The sequence below is a fragment of the Pseudonaja textilis genome, chromosome 3, assembly GCF_049901715.1.
Source record: "Pseudonaja textilis isolate UNSWEBS1 chromosome 3, rPseTex1.2, whole genome shotgun sequence".
NCBI lineage: Eukaryota > Metazoa > Chordata > Lepidosauria > Squamata > Elapidae > Pseudonaja > Pseudonaja textilis.
In genome coordinates, this window is record NC_141992.1 from 132754680 (window position 1) to 132771012 (window position 16333).

Sequence of the window (16333 nt, forward strand, 5' to 3'; positions counted from 1 at the left end):
TTTTAATGATGGAGTTTGTGTTTGCATGTTTGTTTTTGCAGTAATTTGTATGTACCAAAATATATGTAAAATATATGCAAAATCACACATCATGTTTCTCCTGATAGATGGATAATTATAATTGGAAGGAAGAAGAAATATTTTTAACTCTATATGACCAGTGGGAGATTTCTACTTAATCAAGCAAAATGACAATTAATTTTGTTCCGATACGATATAAATTTAAGACAGTATATTGTGTGTTGATATTTTTCAGTACAAGGAAATCTTCTGTGAATGTTGATTCAGTCTCTGTTTCCCTCTAGGAAATATTATATTCAGTGCTTATTGATTTATAAAAGGAGAGGAAAAAAAGGAGATTGCACAAGGCAATATCAAAAAAATGATCCAAAGGTACTTCTAGGGGCAAGACAGGAATTCTTTGGTTCCTGGGAACATTCTGGTTCATAGTTTGTCTGTTACTAACTCTGTGGATTATGTATTTGTAATGAATTCTCAAATATGAATGAAGACATTCTTGTCTGTGGTGTTCTATTATATTTTCAGTGAGTAAACATTTTATTCTTTTTTATGTCATTGCATGATTCATAACATTTGGGGGTACGGGGGGTGGGCTTCCCCTAAGCCAATTTTTGTCTATTGAGTTGGATCCTCTGCTGTTTTATTAATGTCACATTTTAATAAGAATCTAAATATGTATACTTTGAACATTCCAAATCAGTGGTCCCCAACCTCTGTGCCGCCTCCTCCTACTGGGCTCTGGCCTATTTGAAATTGAGCCGTGTGAGTGGCTAGCTGGAGCACATGCTTGCATGCATGTGTACTGGCTGGCTACTCATGCAAGGGCTATATGGGCATGTGCACACTGGCCCACCTCTCACACGGCACAGTTCCCCTCTCTCCCCCCAGCTGGGCCACCAAGGCACAAAGGCAGGGGCCACTGTTCTAGATAATGGAACGTCTTACCTCAGAAGACCCAAGTATGCCTTCATTTTGGCTGGTTTTCATTATTTGGTTAAGGTATCTTTTTTTTAATCCAAACTTTAGCCTGATATTACACACACACACACACACGCACCATTTTTTTATAATTCATTTCCTCAAATGTTGCATGGTGCAAGAAGAAGGTAGGATGAGTTTTAACAAATAGAACATGTAATAAATTAATTTCCAGTATAAAATGTAGGACAATACACTTGGTAATATATACAAATAACTTTTTTGCCATAAAAATACAGTCCTAACCATAGCAGTGTTTTATATTAATAGACTAAGTCACATGGTTCACATGAGCGTTGTGGTCATGCATTTTCTGTAGAGGCTCCTTAACGTGGTGCAGTAGTATTGGTGTGCGAAAATATCATTCATACACACTGGTATTTCATTAAGAAATGTGTGATGGTTTTATCGAGGCTTGAGTTTTGCAAGCACTGTAGAGGCAATGAATTTGTTTGACAAGTTTATTCGTGTAACAAGTTGGGTAAGCATTTGTGATTCACAATTGAAATCACTGTGGGATTGTTAATTTGAAATTCTCTCAGTATTCCTGATCAGATATTCATTAAAGTGTTTGCATCACGTGCACCCAAGTCTGTATAAATCAGTCTACTGTAAATTTACGCTTCTTACAAGTTTATTACTTTATCAGGTATTCGCTTAGGATTTCCGCTGTTCTGTCATAAAATATTTCCTAGGCATAAAATATATTCTCCTATTGAGTTAATACATTATATTAATCAGGCAGTACATCAGCTGCTGTGGGCAGAAAAGGAAACTAAGAAACATTGTTTACCGCCTAAGCAGCTGGGGATCACTTGACAGGGCACAGGACAAAGAGGAAACATGTTAACATGAATGTAGGGTGAAGGTGGATCATTTGCAAGATGGACTTGACAGGCAGGAGAGCCCTTTTTTGTTGTTTTTGTTTTTTTACTTTATACTGCCCATCTTGGCTGAGTCCTCTAGCTAGAGAAAAAAGTTACAAATAAAAACTGTGAGCAGGGCCATCCATAGCCATGAAAGTTAAAATCCTATTTTCTTCTGTCCTAGCACGTGATAAGAAAACCAGGGGGTTGGTAATTCTTTGTTTACTCATAAATGTAAGCCAATACTGTTTTAGGATGGTTTGTTTAATAACATATTAATTTGTAAATAGGCCAGGGGTGTCAAACTGGTGGCCCATGGGCTGGATGCATCGTGCGCAGGCCATGCCTATCCCAGCTCCACGAAGGGAAAAAAGTCACAAAACCTCACGTGATAGCAACGAGATATTGCAAGTTTGACACCCCTGAGATAGGCTAATGCTAATCCCAGTGTATTAAGACAACTATGGTTTGTTTTGCCGCTGTCTATTACAGTATCCAGATGGATTTTAAGTTTCCCAGGAGTAAAAGGCTATTTTGCTCCTCTTTATGTGGGAGCGGGCTTTTGTTTAAACAGTATTAAACTGTTTATTGAAAGGCATGGGGTTTTTTTTTACTTGCATGTTTGTAAGGCACTGATGGAAGTTGTGTGTTCATGCAGGCTGTGAGATTTGTTTGTGTTTGCTTGGGTTTTCCAGGGTCTTTCTTTTTAAAGAAAGTATATGAAATTTGTAATCCAACTTCAAACGGTGGCATTAGACTTGTTGTCCAGAAATAAATCATAAATTGTTGCTTGACATGGGTTCAGATGTTTAAACAAACTGTAATTGGGTTAAACAAAGCCTGGATTTAGGTTATGTGCAACCTGGCCTTCTGTGCAGTACAGAAACACTGTATTGGTAGAGGTTTGGAAGCCGGTACTTGAATTATTTTTAAAATGTCCAATTCCAGTTTTGTGAACATTGAGCTCATTGAAAATAATCTATTATCTTGTGGCCATTTTAGCACAATTGTATCAGTGTGTATATGCATGTGGCCAGATTTTCCAAATCTAAAGAATATTTCATATTCATGAATATTTGCCCTTTAAAAATATTATACTTTCCCCCCTTTCCATGCTTCTTTCTTCTTCTGATCTGAGAAGTTTGGTGTGCTGTAAGAAGTATGAAAATTTAACAACGTTTTTCAATAAATCAGAATTTTAAAAAGCTCATCTGAGTAGACCCAATGTTTTCTGCTCTTTATTTGAATGGATTTTATGACTTAACGGAGTACCCTCCCTATGATTGGACTGCATGAGGTAGCCATGCCCGATTTGTGATATTGTAATGTCATTATATTAACAATGTGTTTTAGGGATGGCAAAATCACAACAGGGAAAAACAGAAGAAAAATAAAACATTTATTTTCCCTTGCATGATGGGTGTTTATCAACATAATATATTTTGTCATGGATACACACACTATGAAGCTCCTATTGATGGTGATTTTATTCTGAGTATCTGCAGGCTCCGTTGGCAGTGTTTAAAACTGAATGGTAACATGAAAATGAAAAGCATAATATTGATAACTTCGTGAGTGGACTACTGCATAGGGCTGCCCTTGAAGACTATCTGGTTGTTATAGCTGGCACAAAACGCATTGATATGAGCAGTGATGGGCCCTTCATGGTTTGCCCATGTGTCACTGCTGCTACGTGAGCTTCATTGGTTGCCAGTAGTCTTCCAGATGCAATTCAGGGTGTCACCACCTATAAAGCTCTTCATGGCATAGGGCAAGGGTCTTCAAACTTGACAATTTTAAGACTTGTGGACTTCAACTCCCAGAATTCCTGAGCTAACATGACTGGAGGATGAATTCTGGGAGTTGAAGTCCACAAGTCTTAAACTTGTCAAGTTTGACCCCTGGCATAGGGTCTGATTATATAAGCATGCTTTTTCTGTCATAATCCCCATCCTCTGGAGCAACATCTCTTCAGAGATTTGGAGACACACACACACACACACACACACACCACTCTCCTAGGGTTCTAGAAAGCCCTTAATACCTTGGTCTGTTCCCAGAGCTGAGGATAATGGTGGTGCATGTGGTGGAATGTAGGCCACAGTGGCAGGAGGGAGGGGCTCTTTCTCAGGGAGAAAAGAGACAAAGAAACCTGAAATGTTTGACATGTTTGAACAAGGGAAAGATGCAGCTCCCTAGTAGTTTGCAGGATATATCTAATAAGTATGCAGATATGTATTTTAGTCTGGCAAGATTCCAGTCTATAGGTGAACAACAATAAAGAAATTTCCGTGAAAAAACTCATGTTGTTCTTGGATCCTTAAACCTGACAGGATGTGAGTTCTTGATTGAGCCCCTGTGATATGTATGTATGTATGTATGCATGCATGCATGCATGCATGCATGCATTTACTGATTATACTGTTCTGTTTGAGTTCCGGCTGCTGATTTTTGTGGATTTTAATTTTTTCCCATGGACTGTGTAGAGTCTTTTAAAGTGGGTGGTCATATTATACTGAATAAATAAATTAAATTAAATTTTGAATTAAATTAAATTACTTTTTCATGCCAAAATTATGTTCATATCTGGTTTGAGATATTTTGTGCTCACTCCTAAATCTAAGTTTCTCTTCAAATTTTTATTTAGTCTTACTAACATTAGGAGCAGGGGTGATGTCTGCATCTATGAATATTAAAAGATATACAGACTGAAAAAATGGGTTTTTGAACATCAGCATGTAAAGAGCCGATCTGAAATGTGGTAAAGCTAGGTGAAAATACTGTACATGTGCTTAAAGAATTATTTTATTTAAAGTTAAGTTTAAACGTTTCTATTTTTAAGATGCAATATTATATAAAGTATAACATTTTTAAGATTCAATATGTAATGTAACTTTATTGTTGCTTAGTCTATGTTGTAATTAATTTATAATGATTGAAAAGTAGGAAGCAACAGTTATAACACAATCTTAATAATATTCAGAGTAATAATTTTTTTTATATTTTTTCACCATTTACTTCAGAACATTGGTTTACATTTTTTTAATCTTTATATTTTTAGCCTTTCAGTAAATATCCTCCTATAATCAATGATATATCTTTTTGGCTGCCTTCTGAAAAATACTGTGAAAATGACTTCTATGATTTAGTCCGATCTATTGGAGGAGATATGGTGGAAGAAGTCAAGCTCATAGATGTATTCACACATCCAAAGTAAGTCTAATTTTTTCCTATATCATGGTGAAGTATTTATAATCAATGTTTTCAAATATTTATTAATATTCTAAATAGAGATAAACATTTCATAATGTAAGAGCAATATAATCAATATATATTGCCACTCACTTGTAAAGTGACTCTGAATGTCTAAAAAGTTAAAAACGTCAAAAATACATCCAGCACACAACCATTTTCATGGAGGAATTAAGCAGAGAGGGATGTTTCATGCTACAGATGTCCTCCAGGTCTGTAAATCTCAATTCTGAAAATTTCCCAGTAGCTGAAAATACTGCATCTTGAAATCTATGCATCTAGAGGATACCCAGATCAGGAAAAATTGGACTAGAAGAAGAAGGTGATGAGCCATGGTGGCGCAATGGTTAGAATGCAGTATTGCAGTCTAACTCTGCCCACTTTCAATCCTGATCAGGTCAAAATTGACTCAGCGTTCCATTCTTCTGAGGTCAGTAAAATGAGGATCTGGATTGGGACAATATGCTGACTTTGTAAACTGCTTAGAGAGCACTATGAAGCGGTATATGAGTAAAGTACTACGAAGCAGTATATAGTAAGTTATTGCTATTAGGCGAGATTAACAGTTGTTTAGTAGAAAATGCATTTCAGCTGATAAATTTATGGTGATGGCAGGATGGCAGAGGAAGATATGGTAAAAGAAACCAGCTCAATTGCTTGTTGGCAAGCTCAGGTGAAGACATTATTAAGCAAGGATATTAAGCTCAGAGACCAATGAGCAATCTGATGCAGGATCTAGTAAACAGCTCCTATTCAAAATTACATCTCTGAAAGGAAATGTATGAGTATGAATATTTGAATTAAAGATCCACTACTAATGTTAACTTTATTAAACATGAGAACCTTTAAATAGTTTCTCATAGCAGCCTTTGGCATGTAGCAAACTGTTTTATGTATACTTCATATAGCTGAGATTATTCTTCTCTAGCTTTCCAGAGACAATACAAATCAAAATGGTAGTACCCATAGAGATTTCAGAAAGAGGTGAAGAAAATTGTGTTTCGGTTGTTTATGGTGGGTCAATGTGTGTATTAAAGGTTCAACTCACATAAGTGCCATTGAGAATGATTTGAAATGACTACCTCAGGGGAATATAATTGAATTGGACTAACTTCTAAGTATAGCCTGGATTCATTTTATCTGTCTTACATTAATAAAGATAGAGGGTGTTTTTTAGGATAAGAAGCAATAACTTGCCCAATAATGTTTCTTTCATGTCTTATCAGAGAGTTTAATCTTAGAAGCAAACCACTAATGTGCAATGAAATGTTTGGGGTCTTTTATGTTTCGTGAAAATCTACTTTGGAAGGAAGCAAATAATACAGACAGGAATGGGGGAAGAGGACTGTTTAAAGTTCATTTGCTGTTTAGTTTGCAATATCTAGTGCAGCTTTCCCCAACCTTTTTGTTTTTGCGGACAAGTGGGGAGGAAGAAAGAATGATTACATGTGAGTGGTGGGTGAGTGTACATGTGTATGCACACGCAGCTTACCCACTGCTTGCACAAGTGAAGCTATGCGCACGTGTTTTCATCGGCTGCTTGTGCGACCCTGTTGTCAATGGGCTGAGGCCCAGTAGTGGGTCACAGGGGGGTTTGGGGACCTCTGATCTAGCGTATAGAAAGCCAGGCCATGAGTTGAGAGGCTTGGCAAATAGTCATTTCTACCACAGTCATTAATCCGTAACCACAATTATGCCAAAATAATGAAAGATTCATTGTTACGCACTCTGTCCTTTGTACTTAATATGTGACATTGCTTAAAAGGCATCAGGTATAGAGTTAGAGTTGTGATATTGCTATGTACATTTGTCACTTCCTTTCTCTTGTCATCCTCCTTCAGACATCCATGATGTATGAAAAAAGATATAAAAGAATATATAGGAAGAAATAGAACTCTAATCCAGAAATGAAGTGATGTGTCAGTAGTATAATTGTAAGAAGTAATTTTTTAAAACAGAACTAAAATTAGTATTTCAAAGTATCACATGATATAGCAAACAACAAAGTAGATATTAGTTTTGTTATATCACATAATCTTTAAAGAAATCTCATTTTATATCTCAGTGGTTTGCTTGATTACTTCCTATAAGCAGAGTATATTTGTAACTGGCTGAACCAAATTATTTGTTTGTTTGTTTATTTAACAAATTTAAATAATCTGACTGGGCAGCTTACAAAATTTTAAAAATTTGTCATATAATAAAAACTCATAAAAAGTCCCACCCCACCTCTTGTGAAAACAGTCAAATTACCCACTTGATCAGCTCCATCTCCAAGAGGCCACCACCAAGAAGGGCCCTTTTCAAGATCCCAAATATTAATGGGGGTGGGGGGGGAGCCATTGACTGTCATTGTTTAGTTAGATAGATGAATTATTCATAAAACATTTTGGTTCATCTAGTTTCCAAATACAAAGATCTCCACTGTGAAATCACTTATTTCTGGGTGGGATGGAATATTGGCAAATATTATTTGTTAAATACAACTATCCATTCATACCTTTTGATCGCTAGCTTTCAAAACATTGGTTTATGTTAGTTTTCATTTCTCCTTACACATTTCTAATGAACTGTTCTTTTAAAATATCCTAAGGAATTATGCTGAAAAAGAAAATTGCATTCCAGGTAAGAAAGCAATGAGAGCGATTGGTGCAGTGGCTAATGTGTCAGGCCAGAAGCCAGAAGACGGTGACTTCTAGTCTCACCTCAGGCACAAAACCAGTTAAATTATTTGGGCCAGTCACACTCTCTCAACACTGGAAGGAAGCAATGGCAAAGCACTTTTGAAAAAACCTTGCCAAGAAAACTGTAGGACCTTGTCCAGGTAGTTCCTGAGAACTGGACATTGTCAAATGGAAGATTCTTGGCCTTTTATTTCCTCTCAGTTTAGAATAGCTATGAAAATTAAATGATGTCATCTTCAATTCAAGGTGAAAATTACCCTTTCTTTCATAATAGTGTTTGATTTGGTTGAGATGCAGTCTGGCAAATTTTTGTTTCTATTTTTAAATTAAAACTCTATAGAAAAATCCTCTAAATGAATCAAAGGGCAGATGGATATTGAAACTATATTCTAGTCACTGGTGTATCTTTTTTTAACTCTTCAGAAGCCTATCACATTTAAAACAGTGTGACATGAATACTGACAATTTTAGAATGCCTGTTTCTCTTCTACTGTATCGTCTATTTTAACTTCCACAATGGAAATTAACATACAAGGATGGTGAAGGAGGATAAGCTAAATCATTTGTTTCTACAAAAAAGCAGTGTAAACTGCATTGGGCTTTTAATCAGAGGCCATGCGAAAAAGTTTGTGATGAGGGAAAATGTTCAAAGAAACAAATAGATAGGTGATAGTGCTCTTTTACTCCAGTTTTCGAAGTAATTATCTGTTTACAGTAGCATTTGTTAACTATCATAATTCACATGTTGATCCTTGCATCCAATAATTTGTGTCCTGCAATTACCATTAGGGCAGGGGTGGGATTCAACCAGTTAGGTGACTACATTTTGTGCGCGTGTAAAAATCCTTAACCTGTGCCGTCTGGACAGCGGGAAAAGGGCTGCCGCAAGTGCGTAGCGTTTGAAAAGCCACTTTTTTCCTGCTTTTTCAAGCTCAGCTGTGCCGCGCAAAGCAGCTGAGGTTGAAAAAGCAGGAAATAAAGGACAGGTAAGAGCCCAGGTGGGTGGCTGGGCCAAACAGCAGCAAACATAGAACTGGTTCAGTGTTTGCTGTTCTTCAGAGCTACTGGTTCTATAGAGCCAGGCAGAACTGGTAGCATCCCACCCCTGCTTTAGAGGAAGAAAAGAACAATGATAGGAATGTTGTCACAGACCCCCACATACCTCTGGGAAAAGCTACATCCTTTTATGGACTCTTTTGAATGATGTGTGTTCAGGTAGTCCTCGACTTACAATAATTCATTTAGTGACCGTTCCAAGTTACAACACCACTAAAAAAGTGACTTGACCCTTTTTCACGCTTACGACCGTTGCAGCATCCCATGGTCATGTGACCAAAATTCAGGCGCTTGGCAACTGGTTCATATTTATGACAGTTGCACAGTCCCGGGGTCATGTGATCAACTTTTGCGACTTTCTGACAAGCAAAGTCAATGGGGAAGTCAGATTCACTTAACAACCAATTTACCAACTTAACAACTGCAGTGATTCACTTAACAACTGTGGCAAGAAAAGTTGTAAAATGGGGCAAAACTCACTTAACAAATGGCTCACTTAGGAACATAAATTTGTGGCTCAATTGTGGTCATAAGTCGAGGACTACCTGTATTTTTCCAATGACTTGTGGTAAAATTGGAGAAGTTGTCTTTACACATTTGTATGCAGTCAGCCATAATAAACTAACTGGCATGAGGCAATTTCTTGCTCTTCTTGCTTCCCAACTTTTGTTTCTCAAGTCAAGTGGAACTAAGTTGGAGGAGGCTAGCTCAAGATATAACACCAAAAAAGAGAGTTGATGATCAAATGAAGAGTTAAAGAGACTATTTTCCTAGATTCATCGTTTATATATTTTTTATTTTGTCTTAAAACATCTATTTCACCCTTTCCAAAGTGCTTTTAAGGCCTAAAATATACCATGGGGGGACACCATTGAGCAAAATGAATTACCAATTTTAAAGGGGATAAGATTTCTAAGAGTGGCAGAGAAGAGATAAGAAATTCTAAATGTATGTAAACTCAGAAATCAATAAATCCCATAAAAGAGTATTTTTATTTTAATGAAATTACCAGATTGGTTAATCCTGTTTTTCAATATATGCATGCATATAAAAATAATATTTAATTAATAAATTATAACTGACCCAGAAAGCCCTCTGAGAACCTAACACAGAAAGAATTCTATTAAACAAGAAAATATTATTCCAGTATCTTATGCTTGATAATTTAAACATTAACTTGGACATGTACCTAATGAACTGGAATATTGGATTTAGATAGTTGAAAGTTGCATATAAGATCATTTGTTTTAATAAAAATTAATTCACTATTAATCCATGAATTAACTGAATATATGATCATTCATGATGGTTTACCTTACATTATAAGCACATGCATATTAAATATATGAATGTGAGAACCAATTACTTTTACAAAGTGGAAGGTGGAAATTATGAGTATGACTATTTCATTAAGATGTGTTATTTTAATAGATCTAATTTCTGAATGGGCACAATAGTGAACCTTAAAAATCACTTTTGATATTTTTCTTTCTTTGAATATAGGTTCATATAGGAACCTAGAAAGTTATTGTATAAGTATTTTTAAATAAGTGAATGTTAGGAAGTGAAACTATCCCTTTCAAACACTCAATTTGCAGCTAATGCTCAGGAGTATTTTATGAAGATGTAATTAACCTTTAACTATAAGATTTAGTGTTTTACATTTTAAAATATTAGCATCCAACCAAACCATTCTTCCTATCATTTAAGACTCATAATAGATTCAGCCTCACAGAGAAGTCTGTTAAAATGCTGGATATTATGCTTGTAATATTTCATGTGATATTTCATATTTCATGTTAATTTATTAATTAATGTATCAATTAATATTTCATGTTCTGGACTTATTAGTTCACAAGAGATAATGGTTTAATGAAATAATGACAAAACTTGTTTTTACTGACACTGATTTTCCTGACTCATTCCTTGTCCCAAGGCAGAACTGGGATACCTCTCTTAATATGCTCCAAAACAGTGGGATTTCTTGCAGCTGCCTATAAGATGAAGCTTATCTCCAGAACCATAAAGCCTACAAACTTGAAATTTGGGCACGTATGTTACTCTTGGCTTTTAGGTGCTCACGAAGAAAGGATTTTTCAGAATGACTATCAGAGCATTAGTATTTAAGATAGTATTATTAACATGCTCTAATGCTAAGGAGTTCTACTCCCCTTCCCCGCCTGAAAAGAAATCTGTTCCAAATGCAAAACACAAGCAGAGGAGAGGAATTTCAGTTACAGTTTTAGTTTCGCAGCACCAAGCAGCTTTAGTATAGAACAATTGAGCTAAGCCATGCCCAGGCTCATTGCTGTCGTTGCTCACACCTCAAATACTGTTTCAGTTTCCAACAGCCCACAACTCTCTCAAACGTTGACAGGATGTTAACCAGATGAATACTGATGGATGCTGGTAGGCAGAGGAATAATTTTTTCCCCTTATTTTCTTCCCCAAAAACTGAGCCTGATCACATAGTTTCATAGCGAAATATGAGTATCCAGCTAGTATTGAATAATCTGTCTAGACACTCAGGCAAATGATGCTAGCATGTACATTCTTTGTGTGTTGCATAAGTGTCCTTGACATTGAAAGAGGTGATGGAAGAAAACTTGCATAGATTACAGTAAAAATATTCCAATATGTAGATCAGAAGTTTATAATGGGACCAGAAACGCATTCCTTGCCTCTCAAAGCTACTTATGTGCTTTTCAGAATTCTCCTTGTAATGGTAACTAATTTCAAATTCTTTCAGGAAAAAAATCTGTAATGACTATTTAGAAAGCATTTTATTGTTCTATATTCTAGACCCATGGTCATACTTGCATTAATGCTTCTGAACTCGTACAATAACCTTCCAGTTATCTACTATAAAAATATAAATAGTATTAACCAGTAGCAAGGTACAGGCAAATTAGATGGATGTACAAGAGCTTACAATCCCTACTCATTTCCCTTGCTTCAAAATGCTTTGTTTTGTGGACTGCTGCCTGCGAAAAGCACATAATAAATCCCAACACTAATTCCTAAGCTAATTTTTGTGAAGTGCTTTGTAAATAGACACAGTTCTCAGAGACTCTATGGCAGCTTTTCTTCTCTGATACTCTCCAGATGTTTCATTCCACACTATTTACTCAGTGTCCTGCTGGCTGGGAGATTATGGAGACTGTAGTTCAACTAATCTCAGGGCAACAACTGATTTTATATATATAAAAAAAGAACAAGAATCTAAATTATTTAGAAAAAAAGGTTCAGTACATGTTTATTCTATAAAATAAGGAAAATTAGGTTTTTCTTTTTGTCTCTGTCTATTTTACGACAAATTTCTTAGATACTGTCATGGCAAGCTTCCAGGATTTTTTTTTAAGATCTGCATGTACAGAAAATGGAACTTTCTGTATACTTGGTCTTGCCATTGAGTGCTTAGCTAGAAGGGCCTGTTCCTGCTGCAATGATTTTGTCTCAGGCAATTTATTTTGTTTTTATTATACATGAAAACATAAAAAAAATAGTTTGTCCTCAACATGATTTTCTGACCTAGCATTAGGGAGTGTAAAGTTGCCACCTTGAACAGGATTCCTAAGATAATACTGTATACAAATTGTCCATTATTTGGTTTTAATTTAATTTAAAAACATTGGGATTTGTTATTTTAATAATTGTATATGTGTGGTTGATCCTAATAGCTTGATCTGGAGACTGGAGAATGGTCTCTTGGTAGGCCTAAAGCATATTGGTTAAATTTGGACCTTATGTTCAGAAAGTTTAAGTAACTTTGCCTTATAGAATAAAATAGTAAAGGGAACTTCTGATGTCATACATGTTTCTTTCCGTTTTCCACAACCTACATTAGCCAGTAACAGAGAGGATGTAACATACCATTCTCTTAATTCTGATTTGAAAGCAAATGAGGGGCTTTTGCTTTAAGAATGATATACATAGAAAACATAGAGTAGAATTTCAGCAGCATTCTGGACTTCTCAATTGAGGTGTACGTTTACTTCTTACATTAAAAAGCACTCATGTTTTGTAGATGTCAAAATTATTTAGCATTATACAATTATGTAAAAAAGAATTCATTCTGTTTTTGAATGTCTTAATATTTTTCATAACTGAATATCAGAGCCTAGTGGGAGAGAGGAATCCAGATGTAGCACCTAAGTTTGATGCTCATTTATTTTATAAACAAAGTCATCCAATTTGTAATATGCCAAATCTCAAAAAGAAATCCAGTCAATTCAACTAAAAGGTATAATCAGAGGCAGTTGGATAAGAGTTGTTGTTGTTGTTATTGTTATTGTTATTATTATTTAATCTTTAGTGAGATTCACAGCTTTTGGGGGGGGGTTGGTAGCTCAACAGCTCGAGTCCTAACCAAGGACCTAGGAACTGTTCAGGTAGTGTCGGAGGATATAAGCTGTTCCAAGTTGGGTGGGTTTTTTTGTAGAATCAGGGTATTCAAGTCTGATAAATTCAGGATTTCCAAATAGCGAGGCAGCCCTTTAAGTATTGCTCCAAGAGCGCCAATTACAATTGGGATAACACACGATTTATTTTTCCTAAGTCACTCAACTTCAATTTGTAAGTCCCGATACTTTGTGATTTTTTTCTTGCTGAGTGTCTACAATTCGTGCATCACTAGGTATTGCAATGTTAATGAACCAAACCCTTTTTCTTCTCAACTATTGTTATATCAGGCGTGTTGTGGGCCAAATGCCTGTCCGTCTGAATTCTGAAGTCCCACAAGATCTTCACTTTTTCATTTTCCAGAACCTTCTCAACCTGATGTTCCCAATAGTTGTTACTATACTCAAATCCAAACTTTTGGCATAGTTTCCAGTGAATGATTTTAGCAACTCGGTTATGGCATTCTAAGTAGTCAGTTTGTGAAATTTTGCTGCATCCACTGATTAAATGGTCAACTGTTTCATCTTTCTTATTACAGAGGCGGCATTTGCTGTTGGTGGTGACATGCTGAATCTTTGCCTTCATGCAATTCGTGGCTAAGGCTTGTTCTTGAGCAGCCAAAATAAAGCCTTCAGTTTCTTTTTTCAATATTCCTGATTTTAGCCAATTCCAAGTAAGCTTTTGGTCAGTTTTGCCTTCAATACTTTTCAGGTATTGGCCATTGACTTGGTTGTCTTCAAAAGGCCTCCTTTGTGTACTTCCTTAATCATTGGCTCTTCACTTTTCTGGATGTAGTCATTCAAGCCATGTCTTTCTTCTTCTATGCTCTGCTTTACTTGTAGGAGACCTCGACCACCCTCTGCTCTCAATAGATATAATCGATCAACATCACTTTTAGGATGGAAGGCATGATTCATGGTCATAAGCTTCCTTGTTTTTATATCCAAATTGTCCAGCTCCATCTGGGTCCAGTCAATTATTCCTGCAGAGGTATAGCCCAAGTACTTATTGCTTTTATCATGTTTCTACCACACAATTTGGACTTTAAAATCTTGTGAATTCTTCTGAAGTACTTGGCTGAAGTTGAGTCCTTGACTTTATTATGCATTAAATCAGAGGCTTCTAAAATCCCTAAGTACTTGTCGCCTGCTTCTGGTTTCATTGCCTGGTTTCATTTTTTCATTGTCAAGTTCTATTCCATCATCTTCTATGATCTTGCCTTGATTGCCATTGTTGCACATTTGTCAATTCCAAAGTGCATGCCGATGTCCTGACTAAATTCTTTTGTACTTTCAATTAGTGAATTCAGTTCACTTTTGGTTTATCAGATCATCCATGTACAACAAATGTGAAATTTTCAATCCTTTCTTTGCAAGTTCATATCCACAGTTCACCTTCTTTAAAATGGTTGTCAGTGGTAGCATTGACAGAATAAATAATAGGGGTGAAAGGGAGTTACCCTGGGAGATACCTCGTTTAATTTCAACTTCACGCAGTTCTTCTGCATTAGCCATAAGCTTTGTTTTCCAGAGGTTCATTAAAATTTCCATGAATTTTTGAATGTTGCTGCTGATGCCAAAGATTTCCAGACATTTCTTAATCCAGCTGTTGGGGGACTGAATCAAACGCTTTCTTGTAGTCTTTCCAAGCCATTAACAGATTGGTTCGCCTTTTCTTCAATTTTTTTCAGAATTAGCTTGTCAATCACAGCTGATCCTTTCTGTTCTACTGGGAGCAGATCTTTCCTTTTCCAGTATCCATAAATTTGATTTGGAATTATGCCAGTAAGAAGTTTATAGCTTGTTGGAAAGCAGGTAATTGGTCAGTAATTTCCTGGATCATTTCCTTTGTCTTTCTCTTTCTGAATTAAAAAAGTCTTTCCAATTGTTAGCCATTCATCATTTTCAGGCATTTCTATAATCTGATTCATTTGAACAACAAGTATTTCATGTAAGCTTGTTAGTGCCATCAGCCAAAAGCCATGCAGCTCATAGGATCCAGGTGCGCTCCAGTTCTTTATTCTTCTTGACTGCCTTTGAATAATTTCCTTTGTTATTTTCACATCTCCCATTTTGGGCACTGAGGACTCTATCTGTTTGATCCAGTTTGAGTTTGTTTTGTGCTTCTTGTCATTTTTCCACAGGTTCTTCCAGAATTTTAGAGCTTTTTCTTTATCAAGCTTTTCATTTGTTGTTACTCCGTCTTCCCTTTCCAGGTTCTTTTAAAACTGGTGCCGATTTGCTCTGAACTGTGAGTTTTGTTGAAACTGGATTAATCGATTTCCGTATCTCTCAATCTTTTCAGCAATGGCAACAACCCTCTGCTTCAGCTCTTCAATTACTACAGCATCTCCTTTTTCTCCAAATTGTATCTTGCTGCTAAGCTGCTTTTGATCTGCTTGTTCTTTACCAGGCCTTGCCTTAGATTCTTCAGGTTGCTCAAGTCTTCGCGGAATTTCTTAATTTTCAATTCCAACCAAATTTTCCACTTTGGCTTCTCCTTCTTGCCTCTTTGGTTCTTTTGTATTTTCAAACCCAATTTCTTTCGTGGTTATGTAGGCTGCTGCGTACATCAGCTGATTTCTTTCAGCTAATGTAGTAGTTGGGATGGTTTTTACAGCTTCATTGACTTTCTCCAGTGCATTTGCTAGTGCTTTCCGATTAACTTGGTTCAGTTTTGGCAAGCACGTTCTTTCAGTGTCTTCCATTTGATCCTTTATTTTCTCAGCTAATTTATCTTTATCTGCTGGTGCTTCTTGATCTTCACTTTTTTCTTGTTCTTTATCTTCACCAATTTCCGCAACTTCTTCCCCTCTTTCTTCTGCAGGTTGTTCTTGAGTCTTTCAATTCACTCACATTATCATTCTTCTTCGTTGGTACGCTCAGGCCATTTGTTGCTTTCTTTTCAATTTCTCTTAATTCTGTTGCAGTGAAAAAATTGTGGCTCAGAATCACACGTCGTTGGTCAAATTACATGCAATTTGCCTTCCAGATCTGAAATGTTCGTTTTTGAAATCCATGTTTTGCTGGCTCAGATTGGTAGTAAGCTTCCATAATCAAGATACTTTCTTCCCTG

The 16333-nt window shown here is 36.2% G+C and overlaps 1 protein-coding gene across 9 annotated transcripts in view; it reads left to right on the forward strand.

The window, feature by feature from the left end:
- FARS2 (phenylalanyl-tRNA synthetase 2, mitochondrial) overlaps positions 1-16333 on the forward strand; it is a 204674-nt gene that overhangs the window by 140981 nt on the left and 47360 nt on the right. For 7 of the 9 annotated variants that reach the window (XM_026715056.2, XM_026715057.2, XM_087930800.1 and 4 more), the window contains one exon: positions 4927-5078. The exons of the other annotated variants lie outside the window; for them this stretch is intronic. In XM_026715056.2, coding sequence (XP_026570841.1) covers positions 4927-5078 — 152 coding nt within the window. The remainder of the gene's footprint in view (positions 1-4926; positions 5079-16333) is intronic. 9 annotated transcript variants of the gene reach the window in all.